Source organism: Aythya fuligula, chromosome 11, assembly GCF_009819795.1.
Source record: "Aythya fuligula isolate bAytFul2 chromosome 11, bAytFul2.pri, whole genome shotgun sequence".
Classification (NCBI taxonomy): domain Eukaryota; kingdom Metazoa; phylum Chordata; class Aves; order Anseriformes; family Anatidae; genus Aythya; species Aythya fuligula.
In genome coordinates this window covers 9,746,657-9,769,365 of record NC_045569.1, presented here as the reverse complement: position 1 = coordinate 9,769,365, position 22,709 = coordinate 9,746,657, and the positions used below count along the sequence as shown (strand labels likewise).

The following is a 22,709-nucleotide window of genomic DNA, read 5'->3' as shown; positions in this document are numbered from 1 at the left end:
TAAACTGCTGTATCTGGGGACTTGTTTTTTGTGGTTTTGACTTTTTGTGCCTACCTCTGTAAAAATGTGTCAAGTATAACAAATTCCATTAAGAGGAACATTGTAAAGGGGGGAAACGTAATGCAACATCCAAAGAACAGTGTTGTTTTTATCATTCGTGGTCATTTTGCACTAGTGTATTCTAATGAAAACACGTAAGTGATGAAAAAAACAGGTTTTGTGCACCTTTTCTTCTGGAAGCCTTCTGCTAACTCAGGAGAGATCTTGGTATTAGAGGTGAACTTGTGACTTTATGCCTCTTGCTGTGGCAGCAAGTGATCTGAGTTAGACCTGATTTACATGAGGGGAAGTGCTTGGTAGAGGAGCAGGAGGATGGCGTTTCAATGGGTAGGTTGGCTCTTGCATCTAGCACCCAGGAGATTCTGCTAAGAGGCTGTGCCATGTGCCTCGGATTGTAATAATTAACATATAGATACGTTTACTTCTGTTGCCAGCCTATAAACATAATGCTTTGAAACTAATTAATTTGTTTTCCCTGGGTTTTGCCAAAAACATTTCCGTGATAATTCATTGTCACTTGTGGCAAAGGTAAAACAAACAGGAAAGAATGGGGAGAATTTTAAAGCAAGCTTTTAAGGTTAGGAAGGGACTTAATATTATATTTACTGTGCTTTTTCTTCCTCGCTTATCGTAATTAGGGATTAGGAAAAGAAACCTCTATAACTACTGTTTCAGGATGATTAGCTGTGTGTATAAGTGTGGCAAAACCATTTACCTCAATATATACCTGTGTATTACTGCAAATAATTTTTGTTGCATTGTTTAAAATGGATACTAAGCACAGGAAGCTAATAGCTCTTTTGAAGTGGTTCTCTTCCTGGAGAAACATAGTTGCCGTATCTTTATGTATGGGGAGAAAAGGATTAAGAAATGCTCACAATTGTTCAGAGAGAAATTCCAAAGGAGCTGCCTTGTAGTGCTAGAGCGGGTGTTGATGTGAACGTAGGTGTACGTGTGTCTGTATATGTATGTGTATAGATGCATTTATAGAATTACCATATATGTGACTTTTTCAGCTTCAGGATCTGCAGGAAAGGGAAGCCGCCCAGTGGACATAGGGCCAGATTACAAACCACCACTCGGTGGTAAGTGTTGTTACAAAGCTTTTCAATTCAAATGCAGTGACTTGTGGTATTTCAGAGTGATGAGACAGCCCACCAAAAATAGTACACTGTTTACAACCCAAACCAAATCTGTTTCCATAACTTTTTTCTCTTATGATGGTAGCTGTGCCCACTCGAGAAACTGTTATCAGACTTCTGTCAGCACTCTTGCCTACTGTGTAGGGTATTTGGAAAAAATACCTTCCCCTTCCTTTTCATTTCAGTCTTGACAGTAGATCTTGTTCTCGGTTTAGTTTTAAATGCCTGCTCTAGTGCACAAATGTAAAAATTATTCAGTGAGAACATATTAGGATGGAAAAAAATCATCTTAACCCTTTCTCCGTATTAGCACTGGGCAATGTGGAGCCTTGCCCTAAGGTAACACTCATTAGTGTTACATAAAAAGTGTTTTTTTTTCAGAGGAAAGTGACCGCTGTAGAATATTGATACAATTCCTGTGATTACTGGGTCCAGGGGAATGCCCATTGTGCTGTAGTTCTAGCATGGTCCCGAGTTAATTCTCCTCAGACTCAACTATTGAATTTTTTTATGATAGCTATTAGAGTAGGGTGAACTTGAGGCTTTATAGACTGGTAGTTGGAACTGGATCTATAAAGCACCTTACAGATTACACAGTTGTACAGAAACACGATTGGCGAATGACAGAAAAATAAGTAAGCATTTCACATGAAATCCTAGCAGATAAACTGTCTTTCTTATTCTACTGATCTTTTTCCCAGTCTGGTATTTGGTTGCACACTGGAACAGGCTCCCCAGGGAAGTGGTCACTGCACCGAGCCTGTCTGAATTTAAGAAGAGATTGGACTGTGAACTTAGGCACATGGTCTGAACTTTTGGGTAGACCTGTGCGGTGTCAAGAGTTGGACTTGATGATCCTTAAGGGTCCCTTCCAACTCAGGATATTCTATGATTCTATGATTCTATGGTATTGGCATTCCTTGCTTTTGTTGAGGATCTTTTCCAAGTAAAGTCTTAATAAAAAGTAACCCTTTTCTCCCTACTCTTACAGGCAGTAACAGTCCCCATGGAAGCCCTACTTCTCCCCTGGATAGCAACATGCTCCTTGTGATCATCGTATCTGTTGGAGTCATCACCATTGTGATCGTGGTGATAGTTGCTGTCTTCTGCACTCGTCGTACCACTTCTCACCAGAAAAAGTAAGGGCACGTAGCCCTGTCCTACCTTTCTCAATGAATTCAGTTATTTTTCTCACTTAATCTGTTCTTTACGATGTATAGATCTTTATGATGTATGGTTCTTTATGATGTATGGATCTTTATGATAGATATATCTTTATGATGTAGAGTTCATTACTTTTAAGCCTTGTAAGCTGTAGAAGCTCTGTTCTGACACCAATGTAGTAATGCAGTGCTGTGACATGAGTTTGAACTCCAGTGTTTGGCAGATAATTCAGTTGTATTGATGGATGTTATCATGAAGTTGGTGATGATGTTCATCAGCTTTTCTTAATCAGTATTTCAGAGTTTACAAAACATCAAAGGTTTACAGACAAAAATGTTATAACAATGCTTTCATATAGACCTACACTCCTTCTCTCTGTGAAGAAAGTACTGTTTAAAATACTGGGATTATCTTGCATTCTTGTCTGAATATCAGCTTTGTGTGCTTACAGTAATCACACCAATCTCTGGTGAATGTCTTGCTGGAAGCTCAGATGGTCGTCTGAGAGCTGACATCTCATTATGCAGCTTCCGTTACTGCTTGCACCAGGATCAGAGGCAGAATTAATTCAGGCAGAGCAGCATGCAGGCCTGGCTCTTCTGTTTCCAACCCTGTGCTGATACATCTGTGTAGAGCTGTGTGAGCTCAACAGCTCAGGCAGATTCTCACTTCTGTTCTTAGTATGTCCTCCACTGTGCACAGCAGGCTTCCAAGCTGTGCATGATAATAGCTAATTCTTGGACAGATTACTGGAGTGGAATCTGGAGCTGGAGCTGGACTCCTTAGAAAAGTGCTCCAGAATCCTAAATACAACTGTGTGTCTGACTTCTACCCTCACTCATCTGAATTAAGATGACAGCAGTGATGCTGCCATTCACTAGGCTACTGGAAGTTGTTTCTGCATGTTCTTTTAAAGAACTGAACAGAGCTGAAAGCTTTTTATTGTTTTTAAGTTTGAAGAGACTGTTTTATGCAAACCAGGGTTATAAGAAAGTGATTAAAAGCTTGGCTTAGAAGGTAATCCCACTTTTTTGCTGAAGCTGGACTATCCTGCAAGAATGCAAATTCTTGGGAGAAGAGAACGTGGATATGAGAGTCTAGCAGCTGGGAGATGTGATTGGGAGAGGAGAAAGTTCAGGGTCTTGTGCCCAAGAGAGGTTATTTATTTCTCAAGCAGCAAAAATAACCCTGTGAAATCTTGCCTTTGCTTTCCCAGTTTCTGAATGCCACCTCCCACATGCAGCAACACACAACCTTCTGATCTGCTTCATTTGTTCAACTACAGAGCTCACAGCCAGATGCTGGGAGCATGTCTGGCTGTGTATCACCTACACGAGAGGCTCTGTTTGACGATACTTTCAAATTTGTATATAGGCAGATATCTTAGCCATTCGTAGCAAATGTGCTACCTAGAAGGGACGCCTTCCTCCAGCACTGCCAGGGCCCAAAAGGAGAAGTGAGTAGGGGGGGCAGTGCTGGAGCTCTGAATTTAATTTTTCCCAAATTCCTTCTTGTCAAACGTCTTCCCCACAAGCACTCTCCCCAGTTGGCTGCTGATGCTGTTCAACAGTGATGAAAAAGCACATTAGTTAGATGTGTCTAACCTGAGCAGTGGTAAAATGAATGTTCTTGTCATTAATCTTTAGTGTTAACCATCCTGTTGGGATAATTGGCTATTTCCACACTCCTTCTGCAGCTATTGTTTGAGGTTGTTTGTAAACCCTGGAGTACAGCACAGCATGGTGTACATACACTTCGTGTTTAGAATATTCTTTTAATAACCATAAGCACTGGAAACTTAAGTTTTGTTAATGAAAGCTTAGTCTGTAGAGCACAGTTCTACAGCATGTGGTACCATTTGAGACAAAATTCATGGCATCAGAGTTGCAGAATATGCAGGGGTATGCTTTGAGATGTCAGATGTGCTTATATGTAAAATTCAAAGCTTCCTGCCCAGTGGGTAGCTTTCGCTCAGCTGGATACAAGATCAGAAAGAAATCTCAATGAAAATTTGCCTTTTTCAACAAGTGAAAGGAAGCATACATCTAAGAACATTTCATTTGTTTTCCTTCCCAAGGAAACGAGCTGCCTGCAAATCAGTGAATGGGTCCCACAAGTACAAAGGAAACTCCAAAGATGTCAAGCCTCCTGACCTTTGGATCCATCATGAAAGACTGGAGCTAAAACCCATTGATAAATCTCCAGATCCCAATCCAATCATGACAGATACCCCAATCCCTCGCAACTCCCAAGACATCACCCCAGTTGATAATTCCATGGACAGCAATATCCATCAAAGGCGGAATTCCTACAGAGGTGAGCTATCAGCAAGTACTTTGATCCTGATTCTTAAAACTATAGATATTTTACTTTATCTGTCAAAATCACTTTATTGGCATGTTATTTGGTTACCATAATATTCCTTTGTTCTTAGTTTACGAGTACTGAATTTGTCTTGTTCCTGGTTTATAAGGCTCTATGAAAAGGAAGGACCACATGTTTTACTGAGGAAAGTGAATGCACGAGAATTAAATAATGAATTTCCTGTAGTAAATACTGATCGGTAATCAGAAGATCATGTAAGAAGTGTGTGACACATTTCTTTCAGCAAATACACAATCAGGTTTCGGCACCTTAGCCAGCTACTGCTCATCTCTGAGGCTTGGCTGAGTTTCCACATGGTGAGTGGTTTACGTGGTGATCCAGCACGTTTTACCCACATGCATGACTCTGTTCTACCACTCATTTCCCAGAGCTGCATCGCCAGAGGTTTGTGTTAGCCTGATGGCCTGGCGAGTTCTGGAGAGTGACCAGTTATCTTTAACACTCCTCCTCCTCCCCACTTCGTGGTGAAGGATGGGAGAGCTGTTTTTGTCAGTTGTGAGTCACAAAACTGCTTACAGATGGGAGAGCCCTCTTTTGCACTCAGAAATAACGAGAGGAGGATTGAAATCATCATGGTATGGTATCACAGAAGTCTTGCTTCCATGGTAAATAACCTTCAGTATTCTTTCTTCAGGGCATGAGTCAGAGGATAGCATGTCCACGCTGGCAGGAAGAAGGGGAATGAGGCCCAAGATGATGATGCCTTTTGATTCTCAGCCACCTCAGCGTAAGTCAGCAGCCCACCTACCAGCTGTCCTGGATTTGGGAGCACCCAAACAAGCCATGCTGATGCTGTATGCAAAGGCACACACGTTCACTTACAGTCTCCCTGCTTACATCTCCTAAGTAGTTCTGTCATATCCACAGTGGAAACAGTTCAAAGAAGGCATCCTGAATCCCTTATCATGAAGGCAGAGTTAGATCGAGTTAGAAGGAATAGCTGTACTGGGCGGCATGCTGCAAAAGGGGGAAGAGTTAGAATGTGTCCAGCAGTCTGTCTGTCCCAGTCTCCAGCAGCAACAATTGCAGGTGCCTCTTAGGGAGAGCCTAGGAGCCTGGCTGCTTTTTATAGTCCATTCCCTTTGTATTCTGCCAGTATCCAGCTGTTAGATAGGAACTGCAGAGGGTACATCGCTGCTGAGACTTCTGTGCTCTATTTACTGACCTGCTGAACAGGTCTTGACCCCTTTCTGAAATTGCTGTCTGCCTCTAGTCTCCTGTGGTAGCAAGTTCGAGAAGTTCAAAACCTGCTGTGTAACATAGTTCTTTCTATAGTCTGTTTTTAACCAGTCTCCTACTGGTTTCATCAAGAGATTTGTGGTTCTAGTACGGGAGGACCTGGTAGCGCATTCTGTGTTCACTTTTCCTGCTGCCTTCCTGGGTTGGTGAATCTCAGTCAGGCTCTTCTCTGCCATTAGTTGTCTTCTTTTTTGGAAAAGATAACAAAAGCCTCTGCAGTATGTACAGTAGTTTTGCTCCGCAATGTGTCTATTATACTAATTTATTGAAATGTGGATGCATCACTGCTAGAGGCTGAGGTTTTGTGAGTTTGGCAGAGCAGACTTTTAAATGAGGAGGATGGCTGGTTTGTTGTTCCTTATTTGTGTATTTTGCTGCTAATTAATGACAATTTGAGCAAGTATGCTGACTTAGAAATTGTGTTGAAGTAACGGAAATACAATTATTATTATGAAATATTTTCAGAATTAAAACATACCTGTGGTTTTCAAATGATAAAATTCTGAGATGAAAAGGGACTTTGCCAATCCTCTGAACAACTAGACTGAAACCTTGACTTCAGCACAAGTAAAACTGTGAACGTTTACAAAAGCTTACCTGCACCGACAGAACTGTGAGGCAAAATCACACAATGCTTATTTGGTATGAGCTTTAGACATGTCTTGTTCAGGGACATGTCTTGTTCATGAACATAAAGTTCATGTTTAGCTCAGGTAATTGCTACTGTTGTTACCTGCTGTCATGTATGGGTGTCTAACGGTGGACACGGCAGCTATTGGACTCTGATGATTCCCTGTCCCATGTCAGGTTCTGGAACGTGATGAATTCAGACTTGTGTGACCCCACAAAAAAAATCAGACTGCAGTGAGACTTCCTTTGCACTTTTCTGATAATGACAAGTGCGGCTTCCTGTAAATGGGATGCAGCATAACACAACATAATACAAATGAGTACAGGAGCCAGTGCTGAAACATGCTGAGTACTGCACAGAAAGAGCAGAGCAATGCGCGTTTCGTGCTACAAAATTCAGTGAGAAAGATATGGCAACTTTACACGATCACTCCCACACAGGATGGGAAGATGTGCAGCTGACAAGAGTGATAGATACGGTGGTGGTACATATTTTATGGAGGTAGCATATTCCAGTTCCACTTTATAATGGTATTCAAGCTGATGTGATTATGCTGGCAGATACAGTTGTGGATATGATTTTTCCTTGCAGCACCAAACCTGGCTTTGACATCTTTTTTTTTTTTTTTTTTTAATGCCAGTCCTGCTGTGTTTGCTTGAAAAACATATGTGTTTCCCCTCCATCCTGCAATAGATCCTGCCTTGCCCAGAATGAAAGAACCAGCTGCAGACACAGCTGGCTTGGTGCAACAGGCTAGCACGATGCACTAAATGTCAGGAAGGATAAGTAAGGTCCTCTGGTGCCTTAGGGCTTGAGATTGTTTTTGTGACTCTCTTTTGAGTTTTTGTCCTGTTTGCAAAAGCTCCAAGGAGTTACAACTGTAGGATTTTTTACAGTCAGTGAAAACATTAAGGTGATGTCTTTAGATACTTTCTTGCAGAAGCTCCACTGAAAATGGACGTTCTGGTACATGAGGTTCTTTTCAATAAGCAGCATAGGCAGAACCATTTAGTGTGTTTAAGCCTGTGGCTGCAGATACCTTCCTGTTCCTTTATTTCCCTGTACTGTAGTGTTCAAATCTAGATATTTTTCCTCTTAAGTACTAAATTAGGATAACTTAGTATGTTCAATTTCAGTATAATTTCCAGCAGTGCAACAGGAATGGTGCATGCCTAGTTAGTCCCTTCCTTTTGACAACTGGAAAACAAAACTTCTGGAAGGGTATTAGGAAGCAAAGACCTATTTATTTCTTAATGCACATTTTTCTTTGTCTTGTTCTTCCTATGATTTTTTTTCTTCCTTGAAATTAAATAGCACATTGTGATCTGTTGTTACAGCATACTGATTTTTGAACTGTAAAGCTTTGTGTGATTTAGGTAACCAGAAAAGTAATTGCAGAGTTGCCCTAGCTGGATGGCTAGGTGAGAAGGTGCACATACCTAGGACCTGGCTTTTCACTGGATCAAGTTTTTCCAACTTGCTCACTGGATTCTGCTTTGGGTGGTGTTTCAGAACTACTATGGTCTTGTTTTTTCTCCATCCCCAAGCTTTTAAGAAGTGTCTTCTGAGGCACAGAGTTATGTGCAAAATTTTTATTGCAGTTGCAGAAATGTCTAGGCAATCTTTTGTACTGACATTCATTATATTTGATAATGACCAAATTGATACAGCAGTAGTTTTTACAAGTAGAAGTAATTAAAATGTTCATGCTTATAAAATGTTATGCCTTACAGTCTACATGCTTCCTACCTTGCTGACATGCAGGAGAACTCCCGGTGGCTCTGATGACTGTCATCTCTGCCACAGTTTCTGATCACCCAGTTCTTGTGGTTTATTCCTTGATTTGCCAGTTCCCTGTGAGACAAAGTGACACTGTAATCTTCCTTGAGGCTCTTAGTGAGAATAGCTGGTATTTTACTGTGACTGTATCCCTGGACATGTTTCCCTAGGATTTAAATCTAGAACCGAATGCTCAGTAATGGAGTGTAGTTACTCTTCATTTATAGGAGGCTGATGATAATGGGGTTGCCTTTCTGTGGGTCTAACTTAATGGTTATTACCAATAGCTGAAAATCTGTACACATATTGCCTCCTCTGATCAATTCCCATATTCTGTCCTGCTGACAGGCTATTTTCCAGGAAATGAAGAAGTCAGAGGGTTCAGGTTTCTTTAGTCAGCCTTTGAGTTCAAACAGCATGCATCAATGCAAGAAGTCTTAACTGGATTACCATTATAATGATAGATTTGTGCATCGTCAGTCCTAGAAAGTAACTTTCAAAGGCACCACATGTGGAGAATTTCCAGAAAAGGTTCAAACCAACCAACTACAACTGTGTTTTTCTTTATGGTACTAATGCTAGCACTGACCTTTGGCCTTTTCCTTCTGTTTTCTGTGTTGAGACTTCTTTTGGGTGATTTTGAGCAACTCAGTATTTCAGTCTCTCCTAAGAGCTAAACTGTACACTTTTCCTCCCATGTGGGGAGTAGTGGGACTTTGTTTTGCTGTTGTCACAAGAGGGTGAGGGCAAAGGATGTTTTACAGTAAGTATAAAATTCACGTGTGTCAAGCAGGAATAAATGCAATAAAGACAGCAAGATAAAAAATGAGAAAAAAATGAAAAAACTGTTTTCAGTTTTAAATGTATAGGAGCAGAGCTTTACTAATTCCGCACAGAGGGAGTGAATAGAGCCTTTGGTGTCTGTCATGTTCTATGCTTATTTGTCTTACATTAATTAATTAACCAAAGATGCCACATTCCATTACAATGTTGAGAAATTCAATGGCAGTCACAAATAGTTTGGAATTTGAGCTCAGATGTCTCCTGTATTAGGTCTGACATTTATAGCACAGCATAAAATATGTGGAGTTTTAAAGGGAGTGTAACAGAACTCTTGGAAGACACAGCCAAGAGAAGAGCACTTGCTGCGCAGGAAAATGGAGGATTCTGCTTCTTTGGGGGGTTTGTGTCTTGTCACAGAGGGAGCTTGTCCTAGCTCCCCTGCTCAGAGGCTTTGTGGGAGAAGGGAGGGATGTGGTGCGTTTCAGTACATGTGCATGCTTGTCTGTATGTTAAGCATTTTTCTGTCTTATATTCATTCACAGCTGTGATTAGTGCTCATCCCATCCATTCACTCGATAACCCTCACCATCATTTCCACTCCGGCAGCCTCGCTTCTCCAACTCGCAGCTATCTCCATCACCAGGTCAACCCGTGGCCGATTGGCACATCCATGTCCCATTCAGACAGGGCCAATTCCACAGGTGAGATATAAACATGCAGGTAGATTTTGATTGTATTGGAACAATGAGTGAAATGTGGAATCAACAGCTGAAACTTAACTTGGTCAGTCACCATTTTGGTCTTTGCCAAAATTCATTCATTGAGCTGAAGGAAAGTAAAATTAACTTCTAAGGTTTTTAGATAACGACAGACAGCAACTAGCGCTGTGTGTATTTGCTTCAGTAGGTGACCCATAGCATTTCCTGGCTTGTTGCCAATAGAAGAGGAAGAATGGGAAAAAGTACTTCCCTAAGAGGCAGAGGGATGGGTTTAAGTACAGACAATATTCTTGACAATTAGATTGCGTTTTATGTAGACTGCTTCTCGTGTAGCTCAGATACTGATCCTTTCAATAGGTGATAATGCCCTTGGAAAAGGAGGCTTAATGTTTTATATACATACAACTTCAAAAAGGAAGACTCCTTAATATAAAACCTTCAGCCCTGGAGTCTGAAACATCAGTTTACATCTAATATGAGCTATTTAATGTGATAATAACTTTCCTAATTAGTTGTGTTTAAAAGCGAGACAGAACAAAAGTCCAGATTTTGTTACTGAGAGCTATTAGTTAATCCTCCTGAAGCACAAAGAAAATTGTGGTGTTTCCTATGCGGCGTTTTTCAGTCTTGACCCACAATTGCTTGCGATAGTTTTTGTAATGTCTCCAGTTTTCTTAAAAATTCTGAAGCAACGGTATTGCTAAATTGCAAGTGGATAACATCCTGAGATGAAGTGAATTCTGGGTTTCTGTAGCTTAAGGTCTAAATTTTAGCTAAGGTGCCAGAGCCAACAGTATTGTTTCCTCTTTCCTTCTGAAAACAATTCACAAGGGTGCAAACACACAGATGATATGTTAGAGGCAGAGGTTCCTCTTGCTGTGTTTATGCTGCTGAAGTGTCAGCTCTTGCCATCCAGATCTTTTCCTGCACATGGTCTGATCAGGATCACGATGCCCTAAATTCAAGGTACCATCTTGTTCTCTGAGATGTGGGTGGAGCTGCTGCAGGCAGCCAAATGAAGCCTGGGATTTCATTTCAGTTTTCAGCAAGTAAATGGATTTGAAATCTTTCTCAAAAAAAAAAAAAAAAAAAAAAAGCTCTTCTGTATGCATTTCAGTGATATATGCAGAACATATACCTATATAAGAATTCCTGTGTTGTGAAATACTGAAGTATAAAATAAGACTGAAGATTTGTGTTCCATGCTGTTCATCTGAGGCCCAGGCTGCTGTCTGTCTTCTTACACGTAGCTGTTCCCACACAAAGCTGTTGATTTGGTCTTATACCTGTGGACTCATTCAGTTCTCCAGCTTATTTTGTTACTGAACAGCTGTTGCCGTTCACTCTACAACAGGACGGTTACATGGAACTGGTGTTAATTGCTACACAGCTGACTCGTGAATTTGCTTCTTAGCTTATAGCAGCAATCTTGGGAATGGTGCTTGTAAACACTACTGCTTTGTTTCCATGTGACCACAGAGAAAATTTCTGTAAAAGGAAATAAACCACAGCTTCTTGTCTGTTGTAGAATCTGTTCGAAACACACCTAGCACGGACACCATGCCAGCTTCCTCCTCTCAGACATGTGCTGACCATCAGGATCCTGAAAGCACCACAGGAGCTTACCTGGCTAATGCACAAGAGGAGGATTCAGCTCAGAACCTCCCCACAGCACATGTTCGTCCTTCCCACCCGCTGAAGAGTTTTGCAGTGCCAGCAGTCCCACCAGCTGGTTCCACGTACGACCCTGCATTGCCAAGCACCCCGTTACTGACTCAGCAAGGTGAGCAGGGGAAAACTTGCCAGAGACGCTTGTCAGACAGAGAAAGAAAGAAGGAGATTTTAAGCAGAAAATGATGGGGAGAGTTGGGTGTCAAAGAAAACATGTCAGACGCTGGACTGATTTTTTTTGATTCTACTTTCAAGGCCCTTTTCAGTACATAGATTAACTAGACAAAAATTCAAATTCAGCATTTCATTATTTGAAGTGTTCGTTTTCCTCTATTCTAATAGAAACCTTTTTATTCTCCTACTACCAAGAGCCTTCTGAATAGGCAGAATATTAATTAACTGAGGCATATATTATATGAATTATATAACAATTACATTACATGTAATAACAATTACATGAATTATATAACAATTTCTTTTAAGCTCCTAACCATCCCGTTCACTCGGTGAAGACTGCGTCAATTGGGACCTTAGGAAGAACTCGACCTCCTATGCCAGTGGTAGTTCCCAGTGCCCCTGACGTGCAGGAGACCACCAGGATGCTCGAGGACTCGGAAAGCGTAGGTACTCTTACACTGCCAGCAGCTTCGTTTGGCAGTGCGTATCAAAATGGTGAACCTCTGTGTGTATGATCGTTGTAAACTTCAGTAATGACTGCACTGAGACTTTCAAAGGCAGAGGATAATGAGGCTTCTGACTTCTACCAAGTGCCATTGCTTGTTAACCCACATAAAAAAAATCATCTACTGCCAAAACCTTCTACACAAGGCTGTGAATTCAGAGAATAAGCACATAAATGCAGGTATTAATAGTACTTTCTAATTCTGAAAGTTACCTGTGAGCATACCTCTGTTTCTCGTTATGCACCACTAAACAGACGCAGTGCTTCCATCTATTCCAGTCCACAAGGCCCACTGAGTCAAAACTGATAAACCTCCAGCAACATTCTGGCTGTCTTGAAGCTATTAGCTGAACGTAGAGTAACGGTCTCACAATTACAAGAAGGGAGTAAAGCCAGATACTTGTCTTCTAATTTTTTACAACACATAGCACCTAATGGAGATGATGAATTTATGACTTGGCCTTCAGTACACAAGGTTCTGTACTGGAGCTGTGAAAGTTCCCCTGCACGTCTTTTTTTTGGCTTACCTTGGCGTAAAGAGAATCTTTGTTCACAGAGCTGTAGGCCTCTAATGGTGCCGCTTGCTCTTCTGTACAGCTTAAGGTGTTGTGTTCATGCTCACTTTGAGATGTCATTTTTTTCTATCTGTTTTGCAAGCATACCGTGCCTGGATCCTTTTAAAGTCCTGCAGCTGCAGCTTCCTGTGCTGTTGCATAGCCACTAAAGCATCCAGAGTGTCATTGCGAACGAAAAACTTAGCATTAAAGCCAAAATGTTTAATTAAAGCCATGATCCCAAATATTTAGATTTCATTCTTGTGAAAGTGTTCTGACTTTCCGAGAAAAATACAACTATTGAGCTTCTTTGGAAATAGACAGTTTTTAAGAGGTGAGGATCTTCCAGGTGTCAGGAAAGAGCTATTTCTTTTGAAATCACAGGCCAAGAAGTTCTTATATTAGCTATTGTATTACTGTTAGAGGAAATGCTCATTTTGAACGATTTTTTTTTTCATGTTTCCTTTTTCTTGCATGCCTTTGTCACATTGTTGTTGTCTCTAATTCATCCTCTTGATTTTACTTCTGTATGTGCTGGACTCTAGAAATTATATGCATACATGTACTTGATCTAGTATACTTTCACTCCTGTATTTGTCGCTCCTATGTTACTTGTTTATTTAGAGTTGGTGCCAAAACACTTATTAGTTATTCATCAATTAAATTTATAACTTAAATATATACATGAATAAGTTTATTAATAAACTAGTACAATATAAAGTCATCATGCACACTTTATATGCTAGCTAAATTATGAGTTTTAGGAATTAGGATTAGAAGGTGATTTGAATTGATTTAGTCCTTATGAGAAGAGTAAGTCTGAATACTTCCAGCTCACTGATATTTATCATTGCCAATTGCTGGCAGATAGCGTGTTAGACACAGGACAGAGAGGACATCTCTGGTACAAAACAGTCTAGATTTGCTTGGTAAATCGAAAGTTGCTGCTCTTCTCTGCTTAAATGAAAGAAGAGGTTTGTATTTAGGAGCACAGCAGTGAGATAACACTGCCAGGTCTGAGCACTCCAGTTTAGGGGTACGCAGTCAGCTGAGCAGTAGCTTTAATACTAGGCTCTAGCCAGAAGGTCTAATAATGGGCCTCAATTATATAGAGCAGAAATGATCACACAGGAGTTCTGGGGCTCCTGATTTGGCACTATTAGAGCTGGTACTGGAATACCACGAGCAGCCTGGCTCGCCTCCTATGAAAAGAGTTCTATGTCCTTCTATGAAAGACTTGGCTTAGAAAGGTTTTGAGATGAACTAATTCATGGTATCCATCTATGTACCTGTATAGATTACAGTATTACAATAGCTGAAGCTAGACAATTGAGGCTAAAAATGGAGTATGATCTTTTTAGCAAGCCTAAGTGTGTTTTAAAACAATTTTACCTGTATGATTTTTTTCAATTTTTTTTTTCCAATCAAGCCAGGACACTCTTTCTAAAATACCTACTTCAGTTCAAAGACAGCTGTTACCTTGAGGCAGGAACTGACACAGGTGAAACAAATAAGATGATCACAGTTTCACAGTCAATTAAACCATAAATCAGCATTGCAAAAAGATGTGCATTTAAAATAGTGTTATTCAGCGTATTAGTTCTATAACTCTCAGTAAATCTGCTTCTGCTTACTCGTGTGTCAGAGCCACAAGCTATACTAGAATCACTGACCACTTCTTATTCCTTACTTTGTCTCTCTCCAAAGACCGCATGTCACCTTGTCAGTAACTAACTCTTTCCATCTCCCACAGAATTATGAACCAGATGAGCTGACCAAAGAGATGGCCCACCTGGAAGGACTTATGAAGGACCTTAATGCCATCACTACAGCATGACCACCTTCACCAGGACATGACTCCAAATCGTATCACAAGTCTTGGGACTCAGCCTTGGAATGCAAGGAATTGTACAGAGAATAAAAAATACAGAAAAAGAGGGACAGCACATTGAGAGCATTCACAGAAAGCAAACGAACCAACTGGTGCATTTGTGCTACGGCTCGAAGAGAGATGACCTTTCTTGTCATCATCCTGCAATGAAGTCATTGCCAGGTTGAATTCCATTTACCTGCTGAGACCATGCAGGATGGGACGCATCAGGCTGAAATCTAGCATCCAGACAAAAGGAAAAAAAAAGTGGACTTCACATTTTTTTTTTCTGGTCAGGTTTTGTCTCAGTGGTGTGATTGCCCTGCCTTTTCAGTGTTGGACATTCGCATTTATGTACAATTTTGTGTTTTTATTTTATCTTTTTTTTATAAAAAGGAAAAAAAACTAATGTAATCAAAAAAAAAGGAGAAACTGTTGTTTTCCACAGCCTAGACTGACATTTGACTGCTTGTTCTATTGTGTATGAAAATTCATTGCCAGTGTGGGTTGTTTTGTTTGTTTTTTATTCTGCGTATAATTACGTCCCCTTCTGGCAGTTAATCCATGGCCTTTTGGGATGCTGCACTGCTATTTGTAAGCTTTTTTTTTATTATTATTTTTATATTATAATTATTAAAAGCCTGACTTTCTCCTCTCATCACTGTGAGATTACCAGTCTGTTTGAATTGAAATGTAATTTGAAAGGCTTGTTTGTCGCTTTTTGTGCAGTTTCAATATTTTGAGTGGGGAAAAGTAGATGGGGAAGGGGAGGGGATCCAGTGGGAGGTTTCATTATTGTTGTTTTCCTGTCTTTCTACATTGACTCGAAAGACTGAAGAAAATGAAAGCATCTTCTGTAACGTCCTTCCTTGTAACTTCAGCATACTGTGTCTCTGGTTACTGAATTGCAGTGAGAGTCATTTAGAAACATTAAAAAAAATTCCTCCTGTAAAGTAGGGTTCCTTATGTTTAGATGACACTACAGCTTATTTTGGCATCAGTGCTCTGTTTTGTTGTTGTTAGGTTAAAGACCGCATCATGAAACTAAAGTGCAGATTAACACTCACGCAGCACAGAGAACTTGGCACAGGCAGCAGCGCCCAGGCACAGCATTTTGCTGCTGGTGCTGCTGAGGTTTGAGCAACCTGGCCCTCTTCAAGCAGACAGCTGTGGACCTCTTCTAAAGATTTTACGCCATGCCTTTGAGAACACATCACGTCCACAGGCTCCTTCAGCAGCACATCCAACCCCAGTGCAATTTCTCTATCCCAGGCCATTTAAACGAGAATCCTCTTAAGGATTCTTGAGAGACATAAGCAAGGCAAAATGTATTTTTTTACACTTTTGAAACCATTTAAAATAAAAACAGTATTAGCAACTCAGGTGCTGTTCACATTATCTGTCTAGAAAGGAAGGAAAGTTAAAAGAGAGCTCCTGTATGAGTGGAAAGAAAAGCTTTTTTATTTTCTCAGTATCATTGCTTGGCTCTGCCATACTCTGTGAGGAGGAATGGCAGAAAAGGAGACTATTTCAGTGAGAAAAATAAACAAAACCCATCTGCCCAAGAACCTTGTGTGTATTTTCACTTTTAAGATAAGATGAAAGAAACCCCCAAACTTACTGATGATTCATGTGGAGACTCTGTTCCTCCTGAGCAATGGGATTTCTAGCTTGGAAGCTCGGCATTAATGATGGAGGCAGTGCAGGTGGCAGGCAGTTCAGATGTGGGGCACTTCTAACGTAATCCAGAGCTCCTCAGCTAGACAGCTGCACCTGCTGGAACAGAACAGGAGATACCAGGATCTGTTTTTAAGTTTAAAACAAACAAAAATTGATTGCTTCCCACCCACTCCTTATTGGATATTTAATGGATTAAAATAATGGATATTTAATGGCTGTTTTGCTACAGCTAAAGCTCTGGGCCCATTTTCTTAATCCCCATCACAAAAAGAGAGCCCACGAATCATTCTGGAGAGCAGCAGGGGTTCGGGCTTTAGTTTTACTTCCTTTCTTTTCCTGGACTCTTTGTGCCATCATTTCTAGCACATTTGCTGGATTTATTTATTATTTGAAGGAAAGGAGGGAGGGAATCGATTGGAGCACCGTGGGCCACCTGGAAAATTGATGTTTGGACTTTTAATCAATACAATTCAGGGCAAAATAAGCTACAGAATATGTATTTAAATAATAAAATACACACCTTGTCCTGAAAGGAAGGGTGTATGTTTTCCTTTGCCTATTTTTTACCTATACCCAAAGAAATAGCATCTTACATACACAGTATTCTTAGCTGGTGGGTCTTTGTGAATATTACTTATGTATAACACCATGAATGTTAATATTGTCATTGAATTTGGGGAGGGGAATATTTTTAATGATAAAACAACTGTTCAAAGTTGGTTTTTTAAGGTTAAACTAAAAAAAACATTTATTCAATTCAGTGTACAATCTGTATTGCACTTTTTCACATTTTAATGCTACGTTTTCTTACATATCCTGTGATTTTAAATTTGGACATTGTGTATTCTTGTAGTGTCATAGTCGAGCTGTTAAGTGGCAGCTTCCCTCAGAGAGATTTGGGGAAAAAAAACTGTATATTGTTTTATGATTCTCATGTAGAATAATTTTGAGGACTGCTGTAGACGTCTACCTTTCTGTACAATTTTTTTGCTTTTCTGTAGTATTTGCTGTATACTCTATGGCTTTTTTTAATAACTTCATGTTTATTATTTTGTATTGGACATCCAATACACTTTTTTTAATCCAATCAAATTCTGGTCTGCTTGGAGAGTTTGTTCTCTTTTCAACTATTCCTCTACCTTGTTTTCCTAACCAAGGTGGTGACCAGGTTTGGGATTTTACTCGAACCTTTTTTGTTGCTGTTTGTCAGGTTGCTTCCTCCAGAGAAAGAAGAGGAACAGGAGGACACCATTAACACCATTATTCCCACCCCTACACAGGTGCGGAGCATGTAGTGTCTTCCTGGCTAACTCCCTACCCTCTGTTTGCAAGCTCAATAGCAAAAATATCATCATCTAACAAGCAAGCCTCAGGAAGCAGGATTTCAAGCCAGTGGAAGTTAGGAAGCCAGTAAATCACAGGAAAAAAAAAGATGTATATATATATAAAAATCCTTGAATATAGCACTCAAAGTACTGTAAGTGATATCCTTGTTCTTACCTTCATGCTTACTCCACTCTCCAATACTGAAGAGATTTGCTGGTCATCAGTCTCTTCTCCACAAGCCAGCCCTAATTACTGGTGTCCCACATTCCTGAGGGTATTAGACCCTTCCTCACCCTGACCTCTGCCAAATGAGAACAAGCTACTGCATGGCTTTGCACTCCCTTCCCCCATCCCTATTTTGCTAGGCAGGTTCTAGTGTTCTCTCCAAAGTTTTGCAACTGTGCTGAGGTTGTGAGTGGAAACTGGGCCCCCACAGTTCTGAAGGCAGGCTGTGACCCTGCAGCCGGGCAGGGGCCTCTCAGTCAGGCAAGAGTTGGTGAGAGGTGTAAGGGAGCTGGGAACAAAGGTGTTAGTGATGTAGTTGGGAGTGCCACAAGGCACAGCTGAGATGCAGACACAAAGAGTTGACACAGCAGAAAAATGTGACCTCTATTTACTAACCTCTCTCTTAGGAAGTGAAAGACCACCTCTTATTTGGCCAGCACAGCTAATTTCCTCGGGTACTCCCATTGCAGGTCAAGGCAGATGAAAGGTGGCGGTTTTCTGAGGGCCACGTAGTCTGTTGTAAGGCAGGTAGAAGGAACACCTGCATTTGTGCCCTTCTGCAGGCTGGGCAGTGCACGGCAAGGACACTAGATGGCAGCGATGACTTGCTGGTAAGCAAAGCTGCAAAGCAAAACCACAAACACACCATTTTTTGCATCTACCTGGAAGAGACTGTTTCTCCTCAGCCTACGTTAATTAAGGAGACTGAAATTAGTGATGTTCTTTTGTTAGCAGCAGCATAGTAATGAGCTCCTGCAGCAAACTAGGTTTCTTCCTGCCTCGCTGTGTCCTTCCTTGATAGCATTTATGCTTCCAACATAGGCATAAAGGTTTGACTCGCAGCAACTCAAACACCTTTGGTAAATTGGTGCAACACTTGCAGACTTCTCCGATTAAAAGCAGCCTCCTGTCTTAAGGCAGGAATTAAGGCTGGCTTTAAACTACCAGCAAGTCAACATTCAGCTCAAATAAGATCATTCCTATGAAAGCAGACGTGATTTTAGCTAAATTACCTTGGCCAAAACCATTAAATTGGTACATTTTTCTGCAGGGGCAGCTCTCCCCTAACCAACCATAGGGTTTGGTCAGGTTACACCTGCTCTTACCGCACAGGGGATGGTGGCTCCAGGAACCTGCCTTTTTAACAGGCAAGAAAAGCCTGAATGTGGCAGCTGGCCTGGGAGGTGAACCCAATACAATGAGGGGGAGCAAAGAAACTTGCTGTAGGGGAAAGTGTCCTGAACCAGTCAGCTCAGCTCCCTGCTCAGGGCTCCCTACACATGCAGATGCCAGGCCCATTTCCCCTCTACAGGCAGGCCCGGCAGCAGTTGCACTTGACCAAGAACCTATCCCCTGTCCTCCAGGGGAGCGGAATTTAGTATTTTTTGTTTGTTTTCATTTTTTCAGTTATTCCCCATTTTCAGCTCCTGTTGCCCCACCTTCTTCCCTCAGTTCCCATCTCTCCCCAGACCCTCCTCTCTTCCAGTACGTGCTGCCATTCCTCCAGACCTTCCTCTCTGTCAGGACAGCGGCCGAGAGAGACAACTCTCAGAGGACTGCAATTCAGAGCAAATGCTAATTTTCCTCGGTGATTTCTTAGGAGGGAATTCCCAACCTGGCTGTGGCTGTCTCAGGACACCCGACCCTCTGTCAAACAGGAGGGTGGTGCTGCTCTGGTGTCTGCAAACCCTGCTCATGTGAACCAGGCTCAGCACAGCCACGGTTAAAACAGCAGCAACCCCACTGCTGCAAAGGCTGGGAGAATTCACTGAGACGTGCTAGAGATGTAGCAATAAATTCACCACGTTAACTTAATCCAAACCAGGACTACTCACACCTAGCAGGCTCCAGACAAGGGGAAAGCACCCACTGGCCCATGCCTGGTGGTTTTGCTGCATCTCTTTTGTTTCAGGCTGCCAGCACGTCCAGCTCGAGTACTTCCATCGCTCTGTCAGGGTGGGGTGAGGGCCTCTGTCCTGGGCTTCAGGCCTGAGGGGGAAAGGAGCGACCCCCGTCACTGCTCCTGGCCAGCAGAGCCTCAGCAGGCAGAGCTGGGAGCGGGTTGGAAAGCGTTGACCCCGTCTCACAGGGAGGGCGAGAGGAAGGGGCTTCCCCAGGGAACCTGGGGGCAGCCACGTGCCTGAAGCCCCTTCCCACCCCGCACCCTCCCCGAGGCCGACCTCCCAGCCTCCTTGCACGCGAGGAGCACGCCAGGCCACATTGCTCCTCCGTGGGCACCATCACCATGGGAACTGCATCCACTTAACTCAGCCAAGCTCCGTGCTGACAGCGGCTTCCCTCCGGTGCAGGGGTTCCCCCGCAGCTGCTGCGAGGCAGAGCCCCGGTCACGCACCGCTCTGAGCCACCTCCTGCCTGCCCGCAGTGAGGCTTCGGAGCCTCATGGCCAAAAAATAAAGAAATCTGTGGCTGCCAAGGAAACCTGCACCTCTTCCTGGTTCTGTCTGTCCTCCAGAAGCCCTCAGTCTCGAGGGCTGCCACTGTGTTATCAGTGATGTGGGAGTGTCACCTCCCAAACGCTCTCAGCCCCGGGCAGCAGGACTGCTCTGGCAGTCACATTTTACCCTCCTCATCCCAGGTTTCCCCCATCTCTGCCTGCCCCTGCTGTGGTATTGCTGCAGCCTTGTGGCCCTCACAACACCCCCACACCCCAGGGACCCAGCCCCACGAGGAGATGCTGCACAGGGGCTCCCGGGGCTGATTTCCCTGATCCTACAGCATTCACTGGCCTCTCTTACCCCCAGGTAAACAAGGTGCTTCTTCCCAGCTCAGCCTGCTCCCAACCACTTAATACCAAGCCTGCAGCCTTTGCACAAGCCCCTGCTGCTGCCCCTTCACAGCCTCCAGCAGCTTTGCTCCTACCAGAGCTGAACAGGGCCACCAACACCCCAAAAGTGTGCTGCAACTAGGGAGCCACCCCCAAATCCTCACTGCTGCTCTTACCTAGCCAGGCCTGGAGGAGCTCTCTGCTCCCTGCGAGGAGCCAGCTGGAGCCTGCCCCTTGCCCCAGGTGTTTCCCATCTCCCTCCCTCAGCCCCTTCCCAGGTGCTGAGCATTAACCCAGGTGTCTAATCCAGCGCTGGGGGCTGGTTCTGTTTTGCAAGCCAGCCAGGCTCGCGTGCAGGTGGGCCTGGAGAGCTGGGGCGTGGCATCAGGGGATGAAGGCTGGGGTGCAGGCAGCCATTTCCAGCCTGCGGTGATTTAGGAGCTGCGTGAGATGTGCTCCGAGGCACTGAGACTGAGGAAAACGCAGCAAGCAAACAACAGCATCACGGCAAACGTGATGGATGCTGAGCCCCCAGTGCTTGTGACTCACGGGCTCCCAGGGGATATCCCTGACTCCCCAGGACAGGCAGCTGCTTGTTTTTATACTGCTTGAACCCAAATCCTCTGATTTTGGAGACGGTTTTGCTGGGGGATGAAAACAATCCATGTCATGTGTCATTGCACAAGTGCCTTCAGGTGCCCCTGCTGGTCCCTGGGGCATCTGCAGCTCCTGTAGGTGCTCTCTGGGGTCTTCTTGGTAGAGCTGATTAAAAGCTGCAGGTTAAGCCCCTTCCCAGAGCTAGGTGTGCACCTCCTCCATTGCCACAGCTTCTCCAGCAGCACAAGCCTTATAATGACATGAAATATCAAGTTGTCCTGGCACTCGATTTTTGCCACAAATCATGAGCTGCAAGAGAGGGCTGAGGCAGCAGGGAGGCCAATAATCCATCAGGGGCACTGCTCCTGCCTGGCAGGAGCTGCAGACACGGGGCAGGCCAGCAGCGTGTGACCCCAGGCTGGGGTGCTGTGCCCCTCGCAGAGCAGGGGAAGGTGCAGAAATGCTCACAAAGGAGCAGTGCTGAAGCCCTGTCCTTTATCCTTCCTGCCCCCCCGAGAACAAAAAGTCACTCCCGGGTCCTTCCTACCTCTGCTGGGTTTGCTGCAGCAGTGTCAGGCCACTGATGGAGCACCAGAGAGAGCAAAGAGCAGCTCCCATCCCCGGTGAGCCCCTCCAGGGGCCGTGCTGGCCCCCACAGTGTGGGGAGAGGCTTGTCAGCACCGAGCCTCTGCGGAGAGGAGCTGGCAGTGATGGGTACGCGTGGGGACGGAGCTGACAGCAGCCTCTGGCCGCAGCAGGAGGCCAGTGTGGGTGGACAGGGCACTGGAGAGGCAGCGCTGGGCCTGGGGAGGGCAAGTGGCCGTGCCCTCCTGCCAGCCACCCACGGCACCTCTGATGGAGCTGGAGGGGCAGAGCAAGCGTGCTCGTGCTGCGAGCCGTGCGTGGGCGAGCCCCAGCCGTGCCCATCACAGCTGAGGAAGGCAGGTGCATAAAAAAAATAAACTAAAGGGAGGTGGGGGGAATAACCCAGAGGAGCTGTCTAATTTGCAGCCCAGCCAGGGAGAGCAGCTTCCCAGGGAGGGGAAGGTTCGGGCACGCAGGGCTGGAGATGCTGTTAACGCCTTCCTGCCTGGCACTGCCTGCAGCCTCAGGCAGCTCCCGTTCCCCTCCTGGGAGCCACGCAGGGTTCCCAAGTCTTGTCCCCTCTGTCTGGGGGATTTTGGAGGAGGCGGCTGGCCCTGAGCATGCTGCAGTAGCCACAGCTCATGCTGGGCAAGAGATTGCCTGGGAAGTCCTGTGAAGGGCCTGCTGTCTGCTGGGCTCCCACTATAAGCTATCAAGCTGCTGTTTCTCCTCCATGAACATGAAAGAGCCTCTACCTCTTCCCAGTGATTTCAGTCAGTGTCTTTTCTAATCAGGTGCCTGCTAAGAGGTGGACTTGAGCAGAGCAGTCATT

The 22,709-nt window shown here is 43.7% G+C and overlaps 1 protein-coding gene across 1 annotated transcript in view; it reads left to right on the top strand.

The window, feature by feature from the left end:
- The window catches only part of NEO1 (neogenin 1), a 185,317-nt gene extending 169,980 nt beyond the window's left edge, over nucleotides 1-15,337 (top strand). The window contains exons 22-29 of the mRNA XM_032194972.1: nucleotides 1,077-1,145; nucleotides 2,194-2,341; nucleotides 4,444-4,682; nucleotides 5,386-5,478; nucleotides 9,726-9,884; nucleotides 11,431-11,685; nucleotides 12,057-12,193; nucleotides 14,563-15,337. Coding sequence (XP_032050863.1) covers nucleotides 1,077-1,145; nucleotides 2,194-2,341; nucleotides 4,444-4,682; nucleotides 5,386-5,478; nucleotides 9,726-9,884; nucleotides 11,431-11,685; nucleotides 12,057-12,193; nucleotides 14,563-14,646 — 1,184 coding nt within the window. The 3' untranslated portion in view covers nucleotides 14,647-15,337. The remainder of the gene's footprint in view (nucleotides 1-1,076; nucleotides 1,146-2,193; nucleotides 2,342-4,443; nucleotides 4,683-5,385; nucleotides 5,479-9,725; nucleotides 9,885-11,430; nucleotides 11,686-12,056; nucleotides 12,194-14,562) is intronic.
- Nucleotides 15,338-22,709: the final 7,372 nt, after the last annotated feature.